At 38.3% G+C, this 24684-nt stretch overlaps 2 protein-coding genes across 3 annotated transcripts in view; one reads left to right on the forward strand and one right to left on the reverse strand.

Moving 5' to 3' along the window:
* vwa5b1 (von Willebrand factor A domain containing 5B1) overlaps positions 1-24684 on the forward strand; it is an 88964-nt gene that overhangs the window by 8813 nt on the left and 55467 nt on the right. Inside the window, exon 2 of the mRNA XM_057820224.1 lies at positions 24530-24672. Coding sequence (XP_057676207.1) covers positions 24534-24672 — 139 coding nt within the window. The 5' untranslated portion in view covers positions 24530-24533. The remainder of the gene's footprint in view (positions 1-24529; positions 24673-24684) is intronic.
* On the reverse strand, positions 14339-18641 carry LOC130906202 (uncharacterized). Of its 2 annotated transcripts, none has more exons than XM_057820257.1 (5): positions 18382-18641; positions 17793-17935; positions 17610-17722; positions 14617-14691; positions 14339-14548 (listed from the first exon to the last, which is right to left on the reverse strand). In XM_057820257.1, the coding sequence occupies exons 2-5, from the start codon at positions 17926-17928 to the stop codon at positions 14420-14422; spliced, it is 453 nt and encodes a 150-aa protein (XP_057676240.1). In that variant the 5' UTR covers positions 17929-17935; positions 18382-18641; the 3' UTR covers positions 14339-14419. The 2 variants fall into 2 exon arrangements, with proteins under 2 accessions (XP_057676240.1, XP_057676231.1); XM_057820248.1 differs by having other exon boundaries at positions 17793-17947.

Genomic DNA, 24684 nt, shown 5'->3' on the forward strand with positions numbered 1-24684 from the left:
TAAAAAAAACAATTTGCATGGGCGCACCAAAACATCTGCAACTTACTCAAATGAATGAGACACTGCTTTTTTGATGTGCACTAATGATGCGATGTTGTGAGGATTGAACAAGTAGTTTTGAGAATTGCAAGTCTGATCTGAGAAACGAACCAAAGCAATTGAGAAAAACTAACACATTTTACAAATGAATTGGGCATATAGTGTGCATATAGTGACAACAAGTAGGTGAGCCAAAAAAAATAAAAAAGATGTGGTAGAGAAAACAGATCAGTTTTGGATTCAGGACCCAAAAATTAATTAAAGACAGAAGAAGGAACAACGAAAGTGTTTAAAAAAAAAAATTTTTTTTAAACCAAATTGCTGCCTGATATAATTGTAATAAGTGTAGTGGTGCATTCGCCTGACTTTGGCACAGATGACATTGGATGATTTCGCACCCAGTGGTGGTGTGATTATGGCTGTAAATGGTTATCTTTCTCTGTGTACTCTACAACTGACTGGCGACCAATTTAAGGTGGCAGTCCACCTTTTGCCCGAGGTCAGCTTGGATAGGATCCAGCACCCTGGACCCTGATGAGAAGAATTGGTGTTAAAAATGGATGAATGGATATAACTGTAATCCAGCCAGCTGGCTGTCCACCTAGCCCTCCTTTTATATCATTGATACTCACAGTGATACCTGCGGCTAGCTAAGTTAGAGGCTTCAATTCATAGATGTCTGCATGGTGGATGAGTGGTTTGCACGTCCGCCTCACAGTTTAGAGATCTGGCGTTATTTTTAGCAAATGGCCCCATGTAAAATAGCCGACAAGGGATGACGCTCGTGCCCATTGGAAAACAACAAAAATCAGATATCTATTATTATGTATAGTCCCTGACAAAGGTCTTGTCGCTTAACCATTTTGTAGAAACAATTGCTAATAACCTGACTTTTAATTAATCAATTGGTTTCAGAAATGGCTCATATGAAAGCTATGACCCTCCCAAATGATGTTGAATGTACAAAAATATGTTTGTTTCACTGAAAATAGATTTATCATTTAATGAAAATGTAAAGGTCAAATTTTGGCAAGACAAAAGTTTTGTCGCCTACAGAAAGTACTGTGAAAATTGAACAAAAAATGTACTTCAAATTCAATTAAATTCAATTCAATTTTATTTGTATAGCCCTGGATCACAACAAGGTTGTCTCAAAGGGCTTTGCAGAGGCAATATGATACACAATCAGAAACAGCAAATGAAGCAACAAAGATGAATAAATATATTTCAAGTCCTGGGTATCCCCCATCCTTAGACCCTCCATGTCGGCAAGGAAAAACTCCAAAAACTCCTTTGGGAGAAAAAGAGAAACCTTGGGGAGTACCACAGTCAAGAGAGATCCACCCCCAGGATGGATAGACAGGAAGCCCCAGGACCGCTAATGGGAATTAGCAGGCGAAATTACAGTCCGTAAAGATGCAGTGGAGTAAAGGAACAAGAAGAGGTCCATCTAGCCAGATGAGACGGGGGTAGCAATGAGGACATCCATCCAGCCAGGGGTCCTGACAGTCAGGAGGCTGCAGCTGAAAAATAGCCTTTCCCCAGAGGGGAGGGGGGGACTAGTGATTAAGAAACTAGACAACTAGATATTAACATTGGGAAATAGAAATAAAGTAAGACAAGTGGTAGGTAGAGTGAGAAAAATGAGATAGAACTCAGTGGCTGTACTTCCCCCAGCATTATAGCTTCTAGTGCAGCTAAGACTAAACTGTGAGTCTACTCAGACTTCAACTAGCCTGACCATAAGCTTTGTCGAATAGGAACGTTTTTAATCTAATCTGAAATTTGCAGACTGTCTCGGCTTCTTTAATATTAGCTGGAAGCTGATTCCATAAAACAGGGACTTGGTGGCTAAAGGCTCTAGCTCCAACAGTACTTTTAGAAACCCTGGGAACTACCAGTAGACCTGCAATCTGAGAGCGGAGTGTTCTGTTGGAGCGGTATGAAACCAGAGCATCGGTGAGATGAGATGGCCCCAACCCATTAATGGTCTTAAATTTAAGAAGGAGGATTTTAAATTTAATTCTAAACTTGACTGGAAGGCAATGAAGGGCCTGGAGCACAGGGGTGATGTGCTCTCTTCTATTGGTTCCTGTTAAAAATCTTGCTGCTGCATTTTGGACTAGCTGAAGACCTTTTGGAGAACTTTTAGGACAAGCTGCAAGTAGGGAGTTAAGGTAATCCAATCTCTATGTAACGAACGAGTGAATTAATTAAAATTTTTTTAAAAAAAATACAAAAATACAAAAATATGTTACATAACATAAGCGAATTAAGTAGTGGTGCTGTGAGATCCAAATTGACTATTTTTTATGACTTCCATGGGCTTCGGCAAGGATTCATACAATTTATTGATGAAGTCTCCAGCAATGATTCATACAATTTATTGATGAAGTCATCAGGAACATCAAAGAAAGCAGTCTTGCATGCCTTCCAGAGTTCATCATACTTTCTTGGGTTTCGTCTTCCATGCTTCCTCTTTCATCTTAACCCAGACATGCTCAATGATGTTTATGTCTGGTGACTGGGCTGGCCAGTCCTGAAGGATCTTGATCTTCTTTGCCTTGAGGAACTTTGAGGTAGAGATTGAAGTATGCAATGGAGCACCATCCTGCTGCAGAATTTGTCCCTTTTTATGGTTAGGAATGTAACATGCAGCTAGAATTTGTTGATATATTACCCTGCAGATCTCTCAGGGAGCAGACAATTAAAATACCGTGTGGCATTTGCCAATGCCCACAGCCTGTCAAAAGAATGGACGCTGGAAAGAAGCAAAATGTGGATTTTTCAGATGAATGTCCCATTGAATTACACCACAGTCGCCGGAAATATTGCAGGAGACCTACTGGAGACTGCATAGATCCGTGATTCACTCAGAAAACAGTGAAGTTTGGTGGTGGCAAAATCATGGTCTGGGGTTACATCCAGTATGGGGGTGTGCGAGAGATCTGAAGGGTGGAAGGCAACATAAATAGTCTGAAAGTATCAACAAATCTTGCTGCCTCTTACATTCCTAACCATAAAAAGGGACAAATTCTGCAGCTCCATCGCATACTTCAATCTTCACCTCAAAGTTCCTCAAGGCAAAGAAGATCAAGATCCTCCAGGACTGGCCAGCCCAGTCACCAGACATGAACATCATTGAGCATGAGCATGGAAGACGAAACCCAAGAATGTTGATGAACTCTGGCAGGCATGCAAGATTGCTTTCTTTGATGTTCCTGATGACTTCATCAATAAATTGTATGAATCCTTGCCAAACCGCATGGATGCGGTCCTTCAAGCCCATGGAAGTCATACAAAATATTACATTTGGATCTCACAGCACCACTACTTAATTCGCTTATGTTATGTAACATATTTTTGTATTTGAAGTACATTTTTTGCTCAATTTTCACACTACTTTTTGTAGGCGACAAAACTTTTGTCTTGCCGAAATTTGACCTTTGTGTCTTCATTAAATGATAAATCTCTTTTTCAGTGAAACAAATATCATTTGGGAGGGTCTTAGCTTTCATATGAGCCATTACTGAAACCAATTGAATAATTAAAAGTCAGGTTATTAGCAATTGTTTCTAAAAAATGGATAAGCGACAAGACTTGTCAGGGACTGTATATACAGTTGGGAGAACAAGTATTTGATACACTGCTGATTTTGCTGGTTTTCCCATTTGGAAAGCTTGTAGAGGTCTTTAATTTGTATCATAAGTTCTCTTCAGCTGTGAGGGACGGAATCTAATACAAAAAACCAGAAAATCACATTGTATGATTTTTAAATAATACATTTAATTGCATGAAATAAGTATTTGATACATCACAAAAATCGAACTTAATGTTTGGTACAGAAACCTTTGTTTGCTATTACAGATACCAAACGTTTCCTGTAGTCCTTGACAAGGTTTGCACACACTGCAGCAGGGATTTTGGCCCACTCCTCCATGCAGATCTTCTCCAGAGCCTTCAGGTTTCGGGGCTGCTGCCGGGCAACACGGACTTTCAGCTCCCTCCATAGATTTTCTATCGGGTTCAGATCTGGTGACTGGCTAGGCCACTCCAGGACCTTAAGATGCTTCTTACGGAGCCACTCTTTAGTTGCCTTGGCTGTGTGCTTTGGGTCGTTGTCATGCTGGAAGACCCAGCCACGACCCATCTTCAGGGCTCTCACTGAAGGAAGGAGGTTGTCAGCCAAGATCTGGCGATACATAGCCCCATCCATCCTCCCCTCAATACGGCGCAGTCGTCCTGTACCCTTGGCAGAGAAGCAGCCCCAAAAAATGATGTTTCCTCCTCCATGTTTCACGGTTGGAATGGTGTTCTTGGGGTTGTACTCATCCTTCTTTTTCCTCCAAACACGACGAGCCGAGTTTAGACCAAAAAGTTCATTTTGATCTCATCCGACCACATGACCTTGTCCCATTGCTCCTCTGGATCATCCAGATGGTCAGTGGCAAACTTCAGACGTGTCTGGACATGCACTGGCTTCAGCAGCGGGACCTTGCGTGCGCTGTAGGATCTTAATCCATGACGGCGTAATGTGTTTCCGATGGTTTTCTTCAAGACTGTGGTTCCAGCTCTCTTCAAGTCATTGACCAGGTCCTGCCGTGTAGTTCTGGGCTGATCCCTCACCTTCCTCATGATCAGTGATGCCCCACAAGGTGAGATCTTGCATGGAGCCCCAGAACGAGGCAGATTGACCGTCAACTTGCACTTCTTCAATTTTCTAACAATCGCTCCAACAGTTGTTACCTTCTCACCAAGCTGCTTGCTTATTTTCCTGTAGCCCATCCCAGCCTTGTGCAGGTCTATTATTTTATCCCTGATGTCCTTACACAGCTCTTTGGTCTTGGCCATTGTGGAGAGGTTGGAGTTTGTTTGAGCATGTGAACATGTGTCTTTTATACAGGTAACAAGTTCAAACAGGTGCAGTTACTTCCGGTAATGAGTGGAGAACAGGAGGGGTTCTTAAAAAAGAACGAAGAGCCGAAATATTTACTAGTTGGTAATGTATCAAATACTTATTTCATGCAGTTAAATACAAATTTATTATTTAAAAATTATACAATGTGATTTTCTGGATTTTTGTATTAGATTCCGTCCCTCACAGTTGAAGAGAACTTATGATACAAATTACAGACCTCTACATGGCTTGCAAGTGGGAAAACCAGCAAAATCGGCAATGTATCAAATACTTGTTCTCCCCACCGTATAAATATATGCTTTAATTAATATTACCTGCATGTAATTGAAATGTGCAACGAACCTGTGGAAAATCCATGAAAAGACAGTAGACTAATGTGTTATATTTGAAAAAAATATTTCACATCATTACTTTGAAATTTGTTTCTATGAACCGTAGCTTTCATTGCATAAGAAAACACCTTTCACGGATACCTCATTGACCACTGCCACAAGTGTTTTTGAATCCAGTTGTTGTCTGCACCAACGTCTTCCGTTGTCACTTTAAAGATAAGAAGCTGCAGGCTGACCGGAAGTCAGCCTGCAGGCTAGCAAGCTGAGCTGTCTCTATGGTAATGGCTTTCGTCATAAGTTTCCATCAAGCACCGTGATGGAGCATTGCTAGTGAGCACGCCCCAGATTGCAGGTGCAGGGTGCAACGTGAGCAATGAAGCGCCATGCACACGAGTCATGTGGGATTTTATTGATTCATTTACATAATTGGGACTGCTGCCTTTCACACACACATAATTTCCCCCTTCCCTCACATAATATTCTCTCCCTTTGCATCTGTGTTGTGTTTCTAGGTTACCACATTTAATGCATTTTTATTTGAGGGGGGTGGGTTGCTTTACCCACCAGTCTTTGGTAAATCAATCCACATAATGCCATAAAGGCTCAGACACTAAAATGACTTAAACTGTTCAAACAGTGAAATTAAATAACCTGAATTTGTCCGTTTTGTACTTTTTTTTAAATGGATGAAAACGTTCCTCCGAAGTGCTACAAAATTCCACGTAATACATAACAGTTTGCTAGACATCATCAAGTGACAAATTACCACCCATGCTTTGATTTTCTTTATGTCACATCTGACAGGTAGCTGTGATTGCAAATAGGTAAAATGTTATTAGAATTTCAGAAGTAGTAGCAAAACTGTAGCGAAAAAGCAGAACAGACCATTTTCAGTTCTTAATGTTCTGTACAATATGGCCATAAAGCATCAAAACTTTTTTTTTTTAACCAGAACATTTTACTAAATAACCTAATGGGAGAATCTTTCTCCAAATTTTTTAAACTCCTGTTTGCTGATTATTGTTTCCTACTAGATGGAGTAAAGCTGCCTAACTAGGTAGTTAATGAAAATAAATCAAATGACGAAAAATAAAATTGAAAAATCATTTTTGCTGAAATAACAGAAAAAAAACCCCTGACATAAACCGTATTGTGTTCTCAAAACTAACTAAAACATATAAAAATTAGGGTTTGGAATCTCTGGCATGAAGCCGATTCGATATGTATCTAGATACACAGGTTACAATTCGATTAAAAAACGATACATTTTTAAGGCCGAGCGATTCGATACGATTCAATACAGTTTAAGAACGATACGGTTCGATACAGAGTGAAAACGATACGATAGTAAACATTTGTTGTGTGTGTTCGTACATTATTTTAAAAATATAAAAAAGACCACATTTCGGTAACACTTTATAATAACTATCTGTTTTACTAGTTAATAGATCATTAGTAAACTATTGAGAAATGATTTATTGTTGATTTGCGAAGTATTTGTCAACGTTTGTTAAGCATTTACACGGTGTTCATAACCTGAAACACAGTTTGTGTAGAAACTAGGGCTGTCAAAATTATCGCTTTAACGGGCGGTAATTAATTTTTTAAATTAATCACGTTAAAATATTTGACGCAATTAACGCACATGTCCCGCTCAGACAGTATTCCGCCTTTTGGTAAGTTTTACAGCAAGGCTTTTTGTGCTGTCTAAAAGCGAACTCTTGTGGTCGCTTTGCGACATGGTTTATTGTTTTCTTGCCAGTTCAATATGGCTGCACGACGTCTCGGGCTGACGCCTACATTGTAATGTTGTGCTTATATCATCCTCGGACAAGTATGGTCGTTGTAAAGAATGTACATATTATGTTAGTAAGCGAAATGTTATATTTTTTGTATGAGACGCTTTTTGTTTATGTTTAGTGAACCTGTATAGCGTGCTAAGCTAACGTTGTTGCTAATGCAATGCTTGTGTACTTTTTTTTGTAGTTTTACGACGGTCTAAAGAGGACAATGGTTCGAGGCCATTTTATTGATAAATCAGATGAAAAAGGAAGAAGTCTGATTACTAAGGCGTCGTTCACTAGCTGTCTAGCTTTGGAAAAAGTAGACGCTTCGGAGTGAGGACAGCATAGACAGATTTAAATGACAGTATAGTGAAATGCCCACTACAGTCCTTATGTACCGTATGTTGAATGTATATATCCATCCTGTGTCTTATCTTTCTATTCCAACAATTTATTTTACAGAATATATATATAATTTACAGAAAAATATGGCATATTTTATAGATGGTTTGAATTGCGATTAATTGCGATTAATTACGATTAATTAATTTTTAAGCTGTAATTAACTCGATTAAAAATTTTAATCGTTTGACAGCCCTAGTAGAAACGTTTCAAGTTTTTGTGTGTAACGTTTGGCATTTCTATCTTTTCGGGTTAAGAAATGCCGTTCACTTCAAAAGAAAAGGCATTTTGATAAGGCATTTTGCAGGCAGCGCTCATGTTGCACATTTATGAAAATCTGCCATAGAACGTACAAATATTTGTACTTTTCTTTGTGTATTTAACCAATAAAACTTATGACCTTCAGTATGAAATGTATATAGTTTTATTAAGATCCATCAACTAGCATGGGCATTTAGAATGGGGGTCAACCATATTGGAACACCATGTAAATGCTTAACAAACTGCTACCAAATACTTCACAAATCAACAATAAATCATTTATCAACAGTTGACTAATTATCTATTAACTAGTAAAACGGATAGTTATTATAAAGTGTTACCCACATTTCTAATAGCAAAATTAAACAACAAAATTTCATACCAATGTTATGTTTTATTTTTTTATGAAAAAAAAATAAGGCTTACTATATGACCGTCATTTTGTTGGATGGGATTGATAATAAAACTCCAGTGACAGACAACAATAAAGTGCAGAAATTCAATTACTGTATTTCCTGGTGTTTTGAACAAAAGAGGTAAGTTATTTAAGTGCAAACTTTCAACGTAAACATCTTACAAACAAACAAACAAAAAAATATTTATATGCAGCAGCTCTAGAAAAAAAGAATTAAACCTGCTAATGTTATCATAAATAAATAAATTATGCTTTACCACTGGTATAATTGGGGGAATAAAAACATGGCATTTTAGACAGACAGGTCAATAATCATTACTTTAACCTTATACACAGCAAAGTCACTCACTTATGCCTGTGCTTCCACATTTTTTATTACTCATCACTGTCCATATCTTTTTTGAAGGGCAGATTTTTCTTGAGGAAGATCAACTAATCCACATGTTCATGTTAAAGTAGACTGCGTTTCGTGGAAGCAAAATCTCCAGAGGGTCGTGCTGCCCTTTTCACCATTGTAGTGGGTTATTTTTCAGAGTTAAAAACTCACAATCTCTGTACCCCTCAACACATCACACTTGCTCTGTCCCATGCGAACAGATCTGGCTGCCTTCATCACTTCAAAGTCCGACTTTTGTTTTCCTGGGTGCGTTGAAAATCAATCGCTGCACGTCGCTGGCGTCGGTGCTCATACTGTCCATTGTTTTAGCATGTTGCTTCGTTGCCACTACTAGTTTCGTTTTGGGCTGTGAAGAAAACACTACGGAGCGTGCGTTACAGTGGTCTTGTTAGCTCTCGTGTTGTTACGACACGCCCGTGGCGATCGGGTAATGACAGCGACTAGTAGCGGTTCTGCCGAAATGCATGGGAAGTTGAGGCAACAACGACTGTGAGTGGTGCTTGTCCATATTATATGCGTGCGGTGTCAATCTAAGTGCGCTGTGTGGTGAATGGCACAAGCGCAGCATGTGAAGTAAAAGCTAAATTATTATCATATTAAGCAATGCATTGAACTAAGCATTAGAAGCCAATTCTTGTGCTCCAGATAGCTGAATTCTATCTCTACTATCGGTTCATTGAATATTTCATGGCTAATTACTGTCGAATGGTAAGTTTACTATCGATACAGCTGTATCGCTCACCTGTAAAACCGGAAATCCGGTCGTATCGGTTTATCGTTCTCAAGCTTCATAAAAATCAATACAAATCCCTGTTTTTTGTTCAATATTTTCTGTTTATCATTCAAACATCAAAATTCAAAATGACTGAATGCAAAATAAGTTATGTTCAGAGATGTGACTGAAAATTTGGCGCTGATAACTATCGGCCCCTACAAGTGCATTATCGGTTTTTGGTTTTGAAGACCGAAAGTTTACCACAAAATAGTGTAAAGAACCGTAGTCCTCTTTTTGATGATGGAATCAAAGCAGGCAACACGCTGGCTGACGATGTCTGGCTAAAACTACTGGCTCACAGGCAACAAGTCTGTGATTTTTTAAGTTTTTTTGGGAAATATCAAAGAAATATATAAATGATTAAATGAAGCAAAATAAAATAAATTTTCTTCACCGCCGCTACGTGCTCTTTCTGAAGTTGCTTTACGTTGATGTGCCGCGTCACATCGAGCTCAGTGGTATAGGAGTCGTTTCCCAACCCAGAGATTGTGAGTTCAAATCTCTGTCCTAATAAATTCATCTACGTATCCTTGAGCAAGACACTGAACCCTATGTTGATGCGTCACCAGCAGGTAGATGAGGGTATAGTGTCAAAGTGCTTTGAGTGCCTGAAAGGTGCTGTAGAAGTATAACTCAATTTTTTAATTAATAGATTTTCTCTTCTCAAATATTGCTCTAATCTGGTTTTCTCAAATCAATCTCCTTTGTCTCAATGATGTCTTTGCTCATTTTGACTCACCACTTGCTCCTAAGGGTACCCTTCGTAGCACAATCTCAGAAACAAGCAGAGAATGAGATAAATTTGAGATGATCAAATTTGTCTCACGTGACGAGATTAAGCAACAGATGAGTAGCAAATTTTTGCTATGGGTGGCAAGGACTTACATGGCTGTACTTGAATTAGATGTGATCTCTTGAGCTCCTGAATTTGAAGATATGGTTGAATGGTTTTGGATAAAAACTATTGCATAAGTATTGTTTTGAAAATAGTTTTATGCCCCCCAAAAATCCCATTGGAAAAGAAATGGGTCCAATAAAATACACCAGACTAATTTTGGTGGAAAATGGCATTTTTGCCATAAACATTACGGGTGAGGTCAATAGGAAGCCTGCGTCGAGGGAATTTTTTGAACGCGCTGGTTTCAATAGGTCAAATAGTATTGGCTGGGCGGCGCGCCAAAAGAATAATAATTCTCATTACAATAAAGTTGTGGAATATTATCGATGATAGTGTTTACATGTAATGCAAACCTACCATCAACTATAATTGCTAGACTAGAGAAAGGAATATTATCCATCAAGGGTGGACAAACGAACCGGTCCTCAAGGGCCGTAGTGTGTCCTGGTCTTTGATCTAACTACTTTCTGTTCTAACCTATGCAGATGACACACAACTGTACATTTCTGTGTCCCCACATGATTAAGTCCCTTAGTCTCCCTGAGTAAATGCATCCATCAAATCAATGAATGGATGTGCCAGAAATTTCTCCAGTTAAATGTGGAGAAGACGGAAGTGATCATTTTTGGGCCAAAAAAGGAAAGGTCAAAGATAAGCAGGCACCTTAGCACAATGTCACTTACAGCTACAAATCAAGTCAGAAACCTTGGCGTATTTATTGACTCAGACCTAAAATTTGATAGCCATCTCAAGTCCGTCACTAAATCTGCTTATTACCACCTAAAAAATATAGCCAGAATTAAGGGGCTTCTGACTCAACAAGACATGAGAAAACTTATGCACCCATTCATTTTCAGCAGATTGGACTATTGCAACGGTATATTTACGGGTCTTGATAAAAAAAATTAGTCAGGAAGCTGCAGCTAGTACAGAATGCTGCAGGAAGTCCTCACAAATACAGGGAAGCTGGACCACATTACACCGGTTTTGAAATCGCTACACTGGCTTCCAGTGAGTCAAAGGATACACTATAAAATACTACTGCCCGTCCACAAAACACTTAATGGCCTTGGACCAAAATACATGCTTGATTTGTTAGATTCCTATGAGACATCTAGACCCCTAAGGTCGTCTGGAACCAGTCTCCTGCATGTTCCAAGAACAAGAACCAAGCAGGGTGAGGCAGCATTTAGTTACAGTATTATGCGCCTCACCTCTGGAACAAGTTACCTGATCGTCTGAAGTATGCTCCTTTAAATCAGCTAAAAACGCTTTTGTTTAGCACTGCATATCCATAACTGTCTATCAATCTCAATCTACTTGCTTTCTATTCTTCCTGTGCTTATCTCCATTGCTGATTTCAAATATTATTAGAAGAGATGTCCCGATCGATCGGGATGCCGATCGATCGGGTCCGATCACGTCATTTTCAAAGTATCGGGATCGGCAAAAAAATATCGGACATGCCTTTTTTAAATATATATATATTTTAATTAAATCGTTTTCTAATTGTATTTAACGTTACAGATATAATATGTTACACTCATCCAGAGTCTTTAGTTTAGGCTTAAGGTAGGGTTATCAAATTTATCCCTTTAACAGCGGTAATTAATTAAAAAAAAAAAAAAATTCACGTTAAAATATTTAACGCAATTTAACGCATGCGCTGAACGACCCACTCACGCATTGTCGCGTTCAATCTGTAATGGCGCCGTTTTACCTATATAAAGAGCTAAAAGGCAGCGTAAAATGAGTAGAGTGAAATTTGGCAGCCTTTGGAGCCTTTTTTTAATTGGCTAAAGCCTTACAATCCCTCTCCCTACGATTTGAAATATCGTGGGAAGCAATGTGGGGTAGAAAAGTAGTAATTGATCTTTTCTTAACACCCTATGTTATTTCCCAATGCAGAGAAGATATATCAATTGGTACCACTACGCACAGTCATGGTTGCACTTCCCATCATGCATTTGGGCAGAACAGTTAAATGGCTACAGTATCATTTACTGAAACCTCAAAATATACACTACATGGCAATATTTAGCCACAATATATAAAGTCACATTTATCCTTTAAGAATTACAAGTCTTTCTATCCGTGGATCCCTCTCACAGAAAGAATGTTAATAATGTAAATGCCATCTTGAGGATTTATTGTCATAATAAACAAATACTGTACTTATGTACTGTATGTTGAATGTATATATTTGTCCGAGTTTTATTCATTTTTTTCTTAATGCATTGCCAAAATGTATATGATCGGGAAAAATTATCGGGAATGATCGGAATTGAATCGGAGCACAAAAAAAAGCAATCGGATCGGGAAATATCGGGATCGGCAGATACTCAAACTAAAACGATCGGGAGCAAAAAAAACATGATCGGAACAACCCTAATCATTAGTAGTAGTAGTTTTTGTTTTATTTATTTTTATTCTATTTGTGATTAAATGCGATTTTTATCTTTAATTTTATTTCAAATTTTATTGTTTTGGTTTTTACGTTGTATTGATTTAAATGTGATTTTTATGATCTTCATGTGATGTAAAGCACTTTGAATTGCCTTGTGTTGAATTGTGCTATATAAATAAATTTGCCTTGCCTAACTGATCCAGCACAGACAGTTTAACCAATGATGTTTCTGCTGAAACAAGTACCTGACTGCGATCAACTGATTGCGCTTGCAAGACACCAGATTGGTGAAAAAGTTTCCTCTTGATGGGTTGGAACGTAAACCCGCACCCACTGCGGCTCTTTGTAAAAAAATTTACCCACCCCTGTTATAGATGGTAGCGTTTGCATGTGATGCAAAGCTGACATCCACTAGAAAATGCAATTTGTGGAGAAATTGCAATGGTAGCTTTGCGGTGGTGTGTAAAATGAAGACACTTCCTATTGATTTAGGGCAGGGTTGTCCAAACTTTTTGCAAAGGCGGCCAGAATCGGCGTGGTAAAAATGTGGGGGGCCGACCTTGGCTGACATCCTTTACCTAGAACAATATATTTAAGCAAAATTTAGCAAGCCATTCATTGTGTCACATTTGCTTTATTCTTTTTTTTAATGAATAATTTCAACAATCTCGCAACCAGCCTTTGCGGCGTTCTCTTTCATCTCTCGGGCTCTTGCGAAATACTGCTGCTGTGAAATTAAATTAGCTTCAAATTGCTTCAATTTCTCGCTGCGTATCTTCCCTGTAATCTTGTCGTACATGTCAGCGTGTCTTGTTCGGTAATATCGCCTCACATTGAAATCTTTAAAAACAGTGACTGTCTCTTTGCAAATGAGGCAAGACACAGTTGTTGCGTATTTTACTGAAGAAATAGTCCAATTTCCACCAATCCTTGAAGCGTTGGCCGTCACAGTCAACTTTTTTTTTGTTGATTGTCGCCATTTTAGAAAAATTGGAAGTAGAGGGTCACACGGAGTAATGTTGCTTAGCCCTTAAATACCTGCAACATGAAGCAATTATCAGAGAATCCCAAAGTTTGAAAAATATAAGGTCCTAATGAAATCTATTTATCAAATTTGTGAAAAGTCAAAATGAATGTGTAATAAGCGCTCTAATATCCATAACCCATGCTAAATCATGTTTTTTTTTTTCTCATAGAACCTTCAGATGCATGTGTTGACTTGCATCCGTCATTTTTTTTTCCCAAAAAGAAATGTCAAAATTCTAAATTAGTCTGAAAATCATGAAATTTTAGGTGTATCAAATGTGATACATTTGGCAATAAAGGATTAAAGTGCTGCTGCTTTTTAATGGGTAAATGAGGAGCAGCATTTAGTGTGTAAGCAGCCTCATATGCTGGTAGCAGTACTGCTGACCAATTTATTAAGTCTGTGTGCTGGCCAGACGTTATTGATTTTATGACAGAGGCTGGGGGCCGGATGAAATTTGACCACAGGCCGCATTTGGACATGTCTGGCTTAAATGGATTGGACATCGAGTTTTGTTGACGAGTTATAGCTCTTTGGCACTGTACCATTTGCAGATCCCAGCCTGCTGTTAAGCATAAAGCTTCACCAACGCTCGTACCCGCATGGTAGAAAATGCTTCAAGTTCCCATTTGATAGAAAGTCAGAAGTGGGCGGAGCCAAGCCATGAGACGCTTCTCCTTAACAGTCCCCTTTATTGAACAAAATACAAAACAACAAATATAAGCACATTTCCGACGATTTGGTAGTGGCGGCGGCTGTCGGGCTCAGATTGCATTGGGCCCGCGGATCCTTTGGGCCAATTGGAGGTCACGGGGAAACAAGGTGACCCGCTTGGCGTGGATGGCGCACAAGTTGGCGTCTCCGAACAGCATCACCAAGAAGGCCTCGGCCGCCTGCGAGAAGAGGGCTGTCATCAGCGTGACCTCGACGCGAGCGTGCTAGCTGCCCGAGCACCACTCACCTCCTGGAGCGCCATCAGGGCGAAGACCTGCCACCTGAGCTCACTTCTGTTGATAGTTTGGCACACCTCACGTACCTGCGGGTGGGGAGGTATCTTAATTTTAGGGGTGTGACAAAATATCGAAATGGTGATATATCGTGAAACCGTATTGGCCTGAATATAAGACGGCACTGATTATAAGACGCCCCCCTCTTTTTCAACACTCAAGTTTGGACTAAAAAATAAAAAAAAAAAAGACTTTTTGAACACCAAATTAATTTTTATACAGAAAATAATTACAGTACATCCGAAACAAATGATTACAACGATATATTTGAGAGAAAAAGCAATTTATTTTGCCTCATTCAAATCTTAATATCTGAACATTTAACTATGTAAACTAAAATGCAATCACATTCGTAAATGAATGGCTTCTGGTTTTGGAAATGTAAATAAACCAATCTATTGGGATAGAACAACAAAATTGCAATAACTGCATTAGAGCTGAAACGAATACTCGAGCAACTCGAGTTTAAAAACTGATCCGAATAAACTTATTCACCTCGAGGAATCGTTTAATTTTGCCAGCTCTAAGCATCACGTTTTGCCCGGACTACTTTTAACGTGGGACAACGCGCTGATGTCACGTGCATAGAGGAAGAAGCAATAGAGAAAAAACAAAAAAAAAACAAAAACAAAACCTTACTGCAGCCGACAGCCGCTACAAACTACGTCGACGTTGCACAGCCGCCATCTTTAAGCAGTAGACTTCTCAGGGCTAGGTTTCTATTGATTATGACCACTGTCGATGCGTGGCTAACGTGTCTTACATACAGGCTTTATTTAATCTGTAAAAACACTGCGCTGTAGAGTGATGAGGGTGTAAAATTAAAACATAATAAAGCTAACTGTCAGTTTTAGCTCAGTAGTCATTGCTGAATAAAACACCAAGTAGCTCTGGTCCCTAATGTGCTCCAATACAGCAGGTATTATACATTTATTTTGAACACTGCAAAAACTCAAAATCCTATCAGTACTTACAATTTAGAGTAACTTAAAACTTAACTAGAACTTAAAAATAGCTTGACACAAATGGAAATTCAATTGAAACACGTGGAAGAAACACATAGCTTTCAAGTGATGTGTTATCAAGCGTAATTACATTTTTAGGTAAGAAATATGTTTAAAAAAAAAAAAAAAAGAAGATCTAGAAGTTTTTTTTGAGTGAAAGCAGTGAATTTTTTTTCCTAGTCACATCCGAGATGCAATTGTTGGCTGTTTTCAACAATGTACATCGGAAATAAAGACATTGATTGACTGAAAATGGTTCAATATTGGATTAAATGTATTTTTTTCTCATGTATATTTATAATTGCTCTTTACCCCCACCCAAAAAAATGTTTTATGCGATTACTCAATTGATAGAATTTTCAGTCGATTGCTCGATTACTAAAATATTCGATAACTGCAGCCCTAAACTGCATTAACCATCAAAGTGAAGTCTAACTGTAACTGTAGTCTTGAAACAAATCTGAATAAGGAAAAACATTGTAATAAAATAAAATAATGCAAACTGGTTAAACTAAAAGGAGAACATCGTTGCAATGATATCTGGCGCCATCTAGCGTCGTGAATGGGGAGAGTAGCTGAGATCTCTCATGACAGAACATCGCTTCAATGATATCTGGCGCCATCTAGCGTCGTGAATAGGTATCATGTCTAGACCGCGAATATAAGACGACCCCCTCTGTTTCAGTGTTATTTCAATGCAAAAAACACCGTCTTACATTCGGGCCAATACGGTACTTTGTATCCCAAAAGGTTATTGATATGCTCCTGTCAAGAATCTAAGAAACCATCAAGTTACTACCAAAATCTTCCACCATAATAGTATCTCAGTTAACTCTAAGGCTGCCATTGACGGTGCTCAACGCCCAGAGCATTCACAGTCATTCGGTCCGATTTTCGAGGCATTAACAGGTCACTTGTTGTTCATTTTAGGGCATTTACAGGTAATTTCCTGTTGAGTTTGAGTCACTGCCTATTCATTTGGGTGATTCCCAGGTCACTTCCTGTTCTGTAACTCAAAAATAAACAGGAAGTGACCCATAAAATACCCCAAAATCAACAGGTAAATGCCCTTAAATGGCCCAAAATGACCTCATTGCCTGGCATTGGCTGCCACTGCCGGCCATAGACGTTCAATCCGTTTGAAATGGGAGGGATGGCAGCGAATGAACGAATGTTCATTCGCTGCCATCCTCCCAGTTCAAATGGATTGGACGTCTACTTGTGATAAACTCATTCAAATTCACAGCAGAAACTTGTTTTTCTGTTTATTAGTTGTTTGTAGAAAATCCTAGAATGATTTCCTGACCAATGTATCGATAATCATTGTATCGCCATTAGTGCTGCAACGATTAATCGATCAACTCGAGTATTCGATTAGAAAAAAAATATTCGAATGAAATTTTGTTGCTTCGAGTATTCGTTTAATTAAAGTGGCGTTGTAATGGTTTATTTTGAAAGTTTGCATTTCGTTTTATTGATTAGGGTGGATAAACTACCCACTGGTCTGCCTCATTTGACATGGCTGAATCCAACTGCTCCCTGTTCAGACCAACGTAAGCTAAGTTTTTGTTTGAGCTCATGTTTTTTAATGCATTCGTAATTTAGTTTATTTTATCGCATTTAAGCTAGTGGACTTTTGCTATGTAAGTTAGCCAATTGTTCTTTTGTTGTACATAGATCCTTATTTATTATTTTTTATATACCGTTTGTGGCTCAGCTCAGTTAATTTTTCATGTTTGTTATCCGATTACTCGATTATTCGAACTAATTAGTTCATCGATTAATCGACTACTAAAATAATTGATAGCTGCAGCCCTAATCGCCATATCGTCAGACCATCGTTATCGTGAGCTTTGTATCGCAAATCGTATCGTATCATGAGGTACTAAGAGGATCCCACTCCTACTTAATTTATGGCCGCCATCGGGCGAGTGAGGCCTCACCAGGCGAGAGAAGGGCGCCTTTCGCAAGAGGAGCTCGGTGCTCTTCTGATACTTGCGGATCTCCATCAAAGCCTTAGTCCCAGGGCGAAAGCGCCGAACCCTGGGCGAGCGTCCTGAAAACACAAAAAAGCTCTGATGACTGACGGCACGATGGCCAGCCACCTGGCGGTGCGGTGGGCTGACCTGGTCTACGTGAGGAGGGACCCGGGCGAGGGGAGCGCCCAGGTGCGGAGGGGCCCGGCTGGGGCGACGCCGGCTCCTGGGGTCGGCGACGCGGATTGGCGCCTTTTCTCCGGCTGGATGAGGTGTCGTGGTGCATGGATCAACTATAGTGGATTCTGAATGTTTTAAGCCACATCTCAGTCAATTTATATTAAATCAGATGTTCAATACATTTCTTTATGACAGGAATTTCATGTACTTCAGGACATTTGACACTACCACTTGACCTTTGACATCATTTTGGCACAGTCCTTGTACTAACCAACATGATCAGGGCAACTTCATACTTCACTTACGAGATGAAAACAGCAGAACAGATAACAATCAATTCTGCTCATCATTTTTCATCATCACTTTGAAAAGTCCCCATGATTGAAATCATCAAGTGAGCTAAACAAACCGCAGTGGTTCCGCTTTAAGCAGCGGTGGCATTGGCAAATTCAAAGCAAAATACCTTGGCCAAGCAACTTACTGTGCCAAAGTATGCAACAGAGGGCAAGCGGGGTTGGAATCAACAAACGGTGAGGTGTCCGTGGCCGCAAATGCCTACCTTGAACTTAAACGAGCTTGGTCGGAGAAGGTAAACAGAATCAACCGGGGTATCGACTACGGATACCTTTAGACGTCGCAGGATGCAAAGAGCAAACCTAATATCTCAGCCTTTGTCGTTGCTTGTGTATTTGACGACGACTTGGCAAACTAGCACAAGCAGCCAACTTGCCAGTCCGAAAGTGACCAGTAAAATAAAGTTTGGTGGCCAACTAAGTGCGGACATATAAAAGCAACACTGTGCTATTCAAACGTCGCCTTCTTGAGCTTCCGACCAATCAGCGTGCGGCGCCGGCGAGGATGGGCGGGACTTTACCTAGTAGCGGAAGTGACATCATGCTCCAACGTCAACGGGAAAATACTTTTAAGCATTTTCAAATTTCAAAAAGTAAATCCGAACTTTAAGACTTTTTTGTTTGAATTTGAATCATATTTCACATCACTTAATATGTTACAAAATAATAAATGCAAGTTTACTATAGAAGCTCATGCAAAATTGTTTAATACTTATTTTCCTCTTGAGTTTTTTATTTTATTTTATTTATTATACATATTTTTTGTATGTCTTATGATGTAAATATGTTGAGATTGTTGTATTCTATGTGAACTAGTTGTTTGTATTATTTATTATTTGTATGTTTTGTCGTGTTCAATTAAAAATAAATTAAAAAAAAAAAAAAAAAAAAAAAAAAAAAAGCATTTTCGACAACAAATGTACATTTTGTTTGACTGAACCTGAAAGCGTGACTCATTTGTTTTATGGTTGCCCCATTAGTGTAAAGTTTTGGACGGATCTTCAGAAATATATTTTATGTCAAACTAAACAAAACATTGACTTGACAGGAAAAGCGATCATTACTGTATTCGAATCCAAAGATAAAAAAAATATTTACTATATTAAATCTTTATATATTGCTAGGGAAATTTCATATTTATAAATCTGAATTTCAAAAGGTAAATCTGAACTTTAAGATTTTTTTGGTTGAATTTGAATCATATTTCACATCACTTAATATGATACAAAATAATAAATGCAAGTCTACTATAGAAGCTCATGCAAAATTGTTTAGTACTTAATTTCCTCTTGAGGTATTATTTTTATTTATTTACTATTTTTTTGTATGTCTTATGATGTAAATATGTTGAGATGGTTATATTGTATGTGAACTGGTTGTTTTGTATTATTTGTTATTTGTATGTTTTGTTGTGTTCAATTAAAAAAAAAAAAAATACTTTTAAGCATTTTCATCATTCTTTTAGTAATAATCAGGGGTGAAAGTGGCTAGAATTTCTTGCCGGAATTCCCCGACGTGAAGGTCGCCACGGAGCCAGAAATTTTATTTATTTTTATCTTTCTTTAAAAAAAATAAAATAAAAAAATAAAAAAATTGGGGTGGGTGGGTAAAACCTCTTAAACTACTGAAATGCAAAGAAAACTGTTTTTGCACAGTTATTTGTATAACACTTACAAAAACTGATTTTCATTCAAAATTGTATTTTTTCAATGATCTGCAAAATAAAAGTTAACAAAAACAGCAATAACCCAAACCATCTCCAATTTTTATTTTCCTTCATTTCCCCACATACTAAATGCCAAATCTCAATTTTAACTACCGGTACTTAAGAACATAGGATGTATATTAAAATTGAAGCTAATGTAAACATTTACTTTATTTTTATTTATTTATTTATTTATTTATTTATTTATTTATTTTAAATAATAAATATATAAGTAACATACATTCAGAAAAATATGTTCAAATGACTTATATTATGCAGAGTGAAATGGAATATATTTTGAAGATCACGCAAACATTGACTTTTTTAAAATCATAAGCCTAACATAAATGAAGACATATTCGTCCAAAGTGCACATTGACAGCTAAGAATTTGGGGTGGCGTGGCTCAGTGGTAGAGTAGTCGTCCCCCAACCCAGAGGTTGTGGGTTCGATTCTTCGCCCTGATGAACTCGCCTAAGTATCCTTGAGCAAGATACTGAACCCCATGTTGCTCCTGGTGCTGCGTCACCAGTAGGTGAATGGCGCGATAGTGTAAAGCGCCTTGAAAGGTGGAAAAGTGCTATATAAGTGTAACACCATTTACCATTTAAGATGTTCTGAACCTCCCCATCAGAGCAAATACAACTAAATATGATAAATAAGCCTCCTCAACTTTTTTGTTGCTCTTAAAGATTTAATCCATTTTATGTTGCATTGCCCTTTTTTTTGTCGCATCAATTCAACAACCTTTTTTTCCCTTGCTGTTCCAGAAAACATGCACGTTTGAACCAATCAGCGCTAACTATCTTTGCTGATCACATGTCAGTCAATTCGACGGATAAATGAGTCCAGGCGTTTTGCTTTGCTGCGTGCTTCGCACACTGATGTGACGCATCATCGTCAAACTCAGATAACTGCAGTGTTGTTAATCTTACTGAAAAAAAGTAATTAATTATAGTTACAAATTACTTCTCCCAAAAAGTAATTGCGTTAGTAACTCAATTACCTGAATGTAAGAGTAATTAGTTACTTGGCAAAGTAATTGGTGATAATTACTTTTTTTTTTTTCCTCAAAAAAAAAAAACAACAACAAAAAAACAAAAAAAACCAATGGCCACACTATGTGAAGTTTTTTGTGAAGGTTTTTGGTACAATTGGCCCGAGCCCAATTCTTTACCCTAATTTACCCTTTACCCTGAATCAACTGTTAAAAGTTGTTAAACTTGCTCCCATTATTGCATTAGTTCCCTTCTCTCTACTTTCGACATATGACAGTTTTAAAACTGTTTCATCATTTAAAGATAGATTCAAGTCAAGATTTTGCCGATTTAGAAGTATTTTAGATAAAAAGTTACTTAGGTTCGCTAGGAAGGTTCTCTACAAAAGAGCTGTCCTAAAAAGTCTACTGCTTTAAGATGGCGGCTGTCTACTAACTAATTTAGTGCCATGTCTGTCATTTTGCATCTAGTTATATCTATGTACAGCACATGTGATATCTACCATGTCTACCATATCTACCATAACATGCGGGCGTAGTTTGTAGGCTATCGGCTACAACATGTATTATTGGAGCTACCTAGCATCGCGTTTGCTCAGCGTCACAACTTTCTTGCCTCCTCCCTACTCCTGCTTTGCTTTATCGTTACCAACAGTAACGCATAGTAACGCATGCCTTTCCATCCTCAGTAACGGTAACGGCGTTGCCAAGATGAGAAAAGTAATTAATTAGATTACCCACTACTGAAAAAAATAACACCGTTAGTAACGCCGTTATATTGTAACGCCGTTCTTAACAACACTGGATAACTGCAGCAGCTGCGGAAACCTCCATGCCGTCCGTGGAATAAAATAAATAATAAATATTGGTGGAATGGGATTACGCTACACAAACACTTTATTATGCTTGTTGTTAACACTTGTGTATGTAAATCTGATGTTGGTAGATTGTTTTCTTCTTGGGGATGAAATGCATGTGTGGCAGCTTAGCTTTTTTTTTTTTTACATAGCGTTTTGACAGTTGCTGTCATATTTTCGGAATCAAAGCACCGTGTACCGGAACAGCAATCTGGCCCTGAATCTTATACCGGAACTGCGTTCTGGCCCCGAATCTTATACCGGAACTGCGTTCCTGACCGTTCTGGCCCACTTTCACCCCTGGTAATAAGGAGAGACAAAATTTATTGTTCACAAATGTAAATAAAGCGGTCGTCACCGACAGTCAACTACAGAGCTTCGTAAATGGGGGAAAGTGGCTAAAATGTAACCCTAACCAACCTCCATCTCCTTTTATTATTTCCCCCTCATTTCCTCACATTTAATGCAAAACCTCAATTTTAAGGTTAACTTTACAACATAACTTAAAAACATAGGAGGTACAATTAAATTGAAGATAATGTAAACACTGATTTAAAAAAAATAAAAATAAATAAAGATTTATCTAAGTTTTAAGACTACAGTTACAGTTAGACTTCACTTTGATGGTTAATCCAGTTATTGCAATTTTGTTGTTTTATCACAATAGATTGGTTTATTTACATTTCAAAAACCAGAAGCCATTCATTTAGGAATGTGATTGCACTTTAGTTTACATATTTAAATGTTCAGATATTAACATTTGAATGAGGCAAAATAACATGCTTTTTCTCTCAAATATATTGTTATAATCATTTGTTTCAGCTGTACTGTAATTATTTTCTGTATGAAAATAAATTTGGTGTTCACAAAGTCTTTTTTCAAACTTGAGTCTTGAAAAAGAGGGGGTCACTTATAATCAGGGCCGTCTTATATCCGGGCAAATACGGTATTTTATGGTCACGTTTTGGTACCTTTGGAAGCAAAAGAAAAAAACACGTGGACGCCATTGCTTGAAGTGGGCGGGTATGTTGTCATCCGGGCTGAGGAAGTTGTGGTCAAGGAAGGGCACCAATGGCTGTCGCCTTGTAAGTGCACAGCCCCCTAGCGCCTTGCATGAATACTGCATCGTTTTCACACGGAATTGCGATATCGTTCGAATGGAGATGGAAGCAAGACGGAACAATGTAAATGCAAACATGAAATGTGTCGTATTCTCGGAGCGTTACCATGTAAATGGCCCCTGAGAGTCTTAGGGTGCATTCAAAAAAATCAGCAAAAGCTCTAATGAATAAGGTATACTCGTTTCAGAATCTGACTCCAATATATGTCACGTTTTACAATCCAGTGGGCGTTTACTTTAACCAAAAAAAGGTAAAAAAGGAACATCTTGGGGTTGTCTGGGACTTCCCCTAATTTTACAAGTGAAGTGAACAAGTGAACATATAAAGTGAAGTGAACAAGTGAACATATAAACATACTATGAATGACAAAAGCCGATGGCGTCGCTCGCCTGCCTGTCGGTACGACCCCACGTAGAAGATGTCCTCACGATGGTCGATGGTGTCCAGGAAGTCGCTGGAGGTCACCTCGGGCCCCAGGACCATTTCTAGCTGACTAAATGGCGGGACCAAAGAGGGATTAGCCAACGGCGAGTGGTAGAATATGCCGCCGGCCGGTGTCCCTGCCTTTCAATGGAGCAATGCGTCTCCATCAGAACGTATCTGGACATACAGTATTGGCCTTCCTCAGCTGCACCCACACAAAATTAAAAAAAAGGTTCACACAGAGCTAATGTCATGTTGTTTCATAGTTAATCATGCAAGAATTGAGTTTTACGAATGATAGTTTACGAATGTTAAAATGTTATAATTAGGGCTGTTAAACGATTCAAATTTTTAATCGGGTTAATCACAGCTTAAAAATTAATTAATCGTGATTAATCGCAATTCAAACTATCTATAAAATATGCCATATTTTTCTGTAAATTATTGTTGGAATGGAAAGACAAGACACAAGACGGATATATACATTCAACATAGTGTACATAAGTTATAGAAATTTTATATCAAAACTAGGGCTGTCAAAATTATCGCTTTAACGGGCGATAATTAATTTTTCAAATTAATCACGTTAAAATATTTGACGCAATTAACGCACATGCCCCGCTCAGACAGATTTAAATGACAGTACAGTGAAATGCCCACGTTATTTGTGTTTTATGGAGTTTTGCCACCCTCTGCTGGCGCTTGGGTGCGACTGATTTTATAGGCTTCAGCACCCATGAGCATTGTGTAAGTAATTATTGACATCAACAATGGCGGGCTACTAGTTTATTTTTTGATTGAAATTTTTACAAATTTTATTAAAACGAAAACATTAAGAGGGGTTTTAATTATTGTTTAATTGTTGATGAACCCATAAAATCAGTCGCACCAAAGCGCCAGCAGAGGGAGACAAAAAACACAAGTAACAAGTGCACATGACACTGCTGTCATTTTAATCTGTTTGAGCGGGGCATGTGTGGTAATTGCGTCAAATATTTTAACGTGATTAATTAAAATAATTAATTAACGCCCGTTAACGCGATAATTTTGACATCCCTAGTTATAATACAATTTTGAACATGAAACTTATTGTTTACTGTCCGTTTCCATGACATACTATGGTAATCAAGTGTCTTGTGAGGTGGACTGATTATTTGGAAAGCTCCACGGTATCTTCTTGTCATCTGAATGACATGTGTAATTTTCTTACATTAACTGTTCCTCTTTGTCGTTTCAATATTCCTAATTGTAGTGCCATGCCTGGACTCATCAACAAGGAAAATCGTAGCGCTCTACCACTCAGTGTCTCCGACATCACTTCCTGTGTCAGAGGGTACACTCAAGCTATGACCGCTTCCATGACATATGAAAATATTGAGGATCATGCCATCGAAGGTGAGATGTGTT

This window comes from Corythoichthys intestinalis, chromosome 2 (assembly GCF_030265065.1).
Source record: "Corythoichthys intestinalis isolate RoL2023-P3 chromosome 2, ASM3026506v1, whole genome shotgun sequence".
NCBI classification, from domain to species: Eukaryota; Metazoa; Chordata; class Actinopteri; order Syngnathiformes; family Syngnathidae; genus Corythoichthys; species Corythoichthys intestinalis.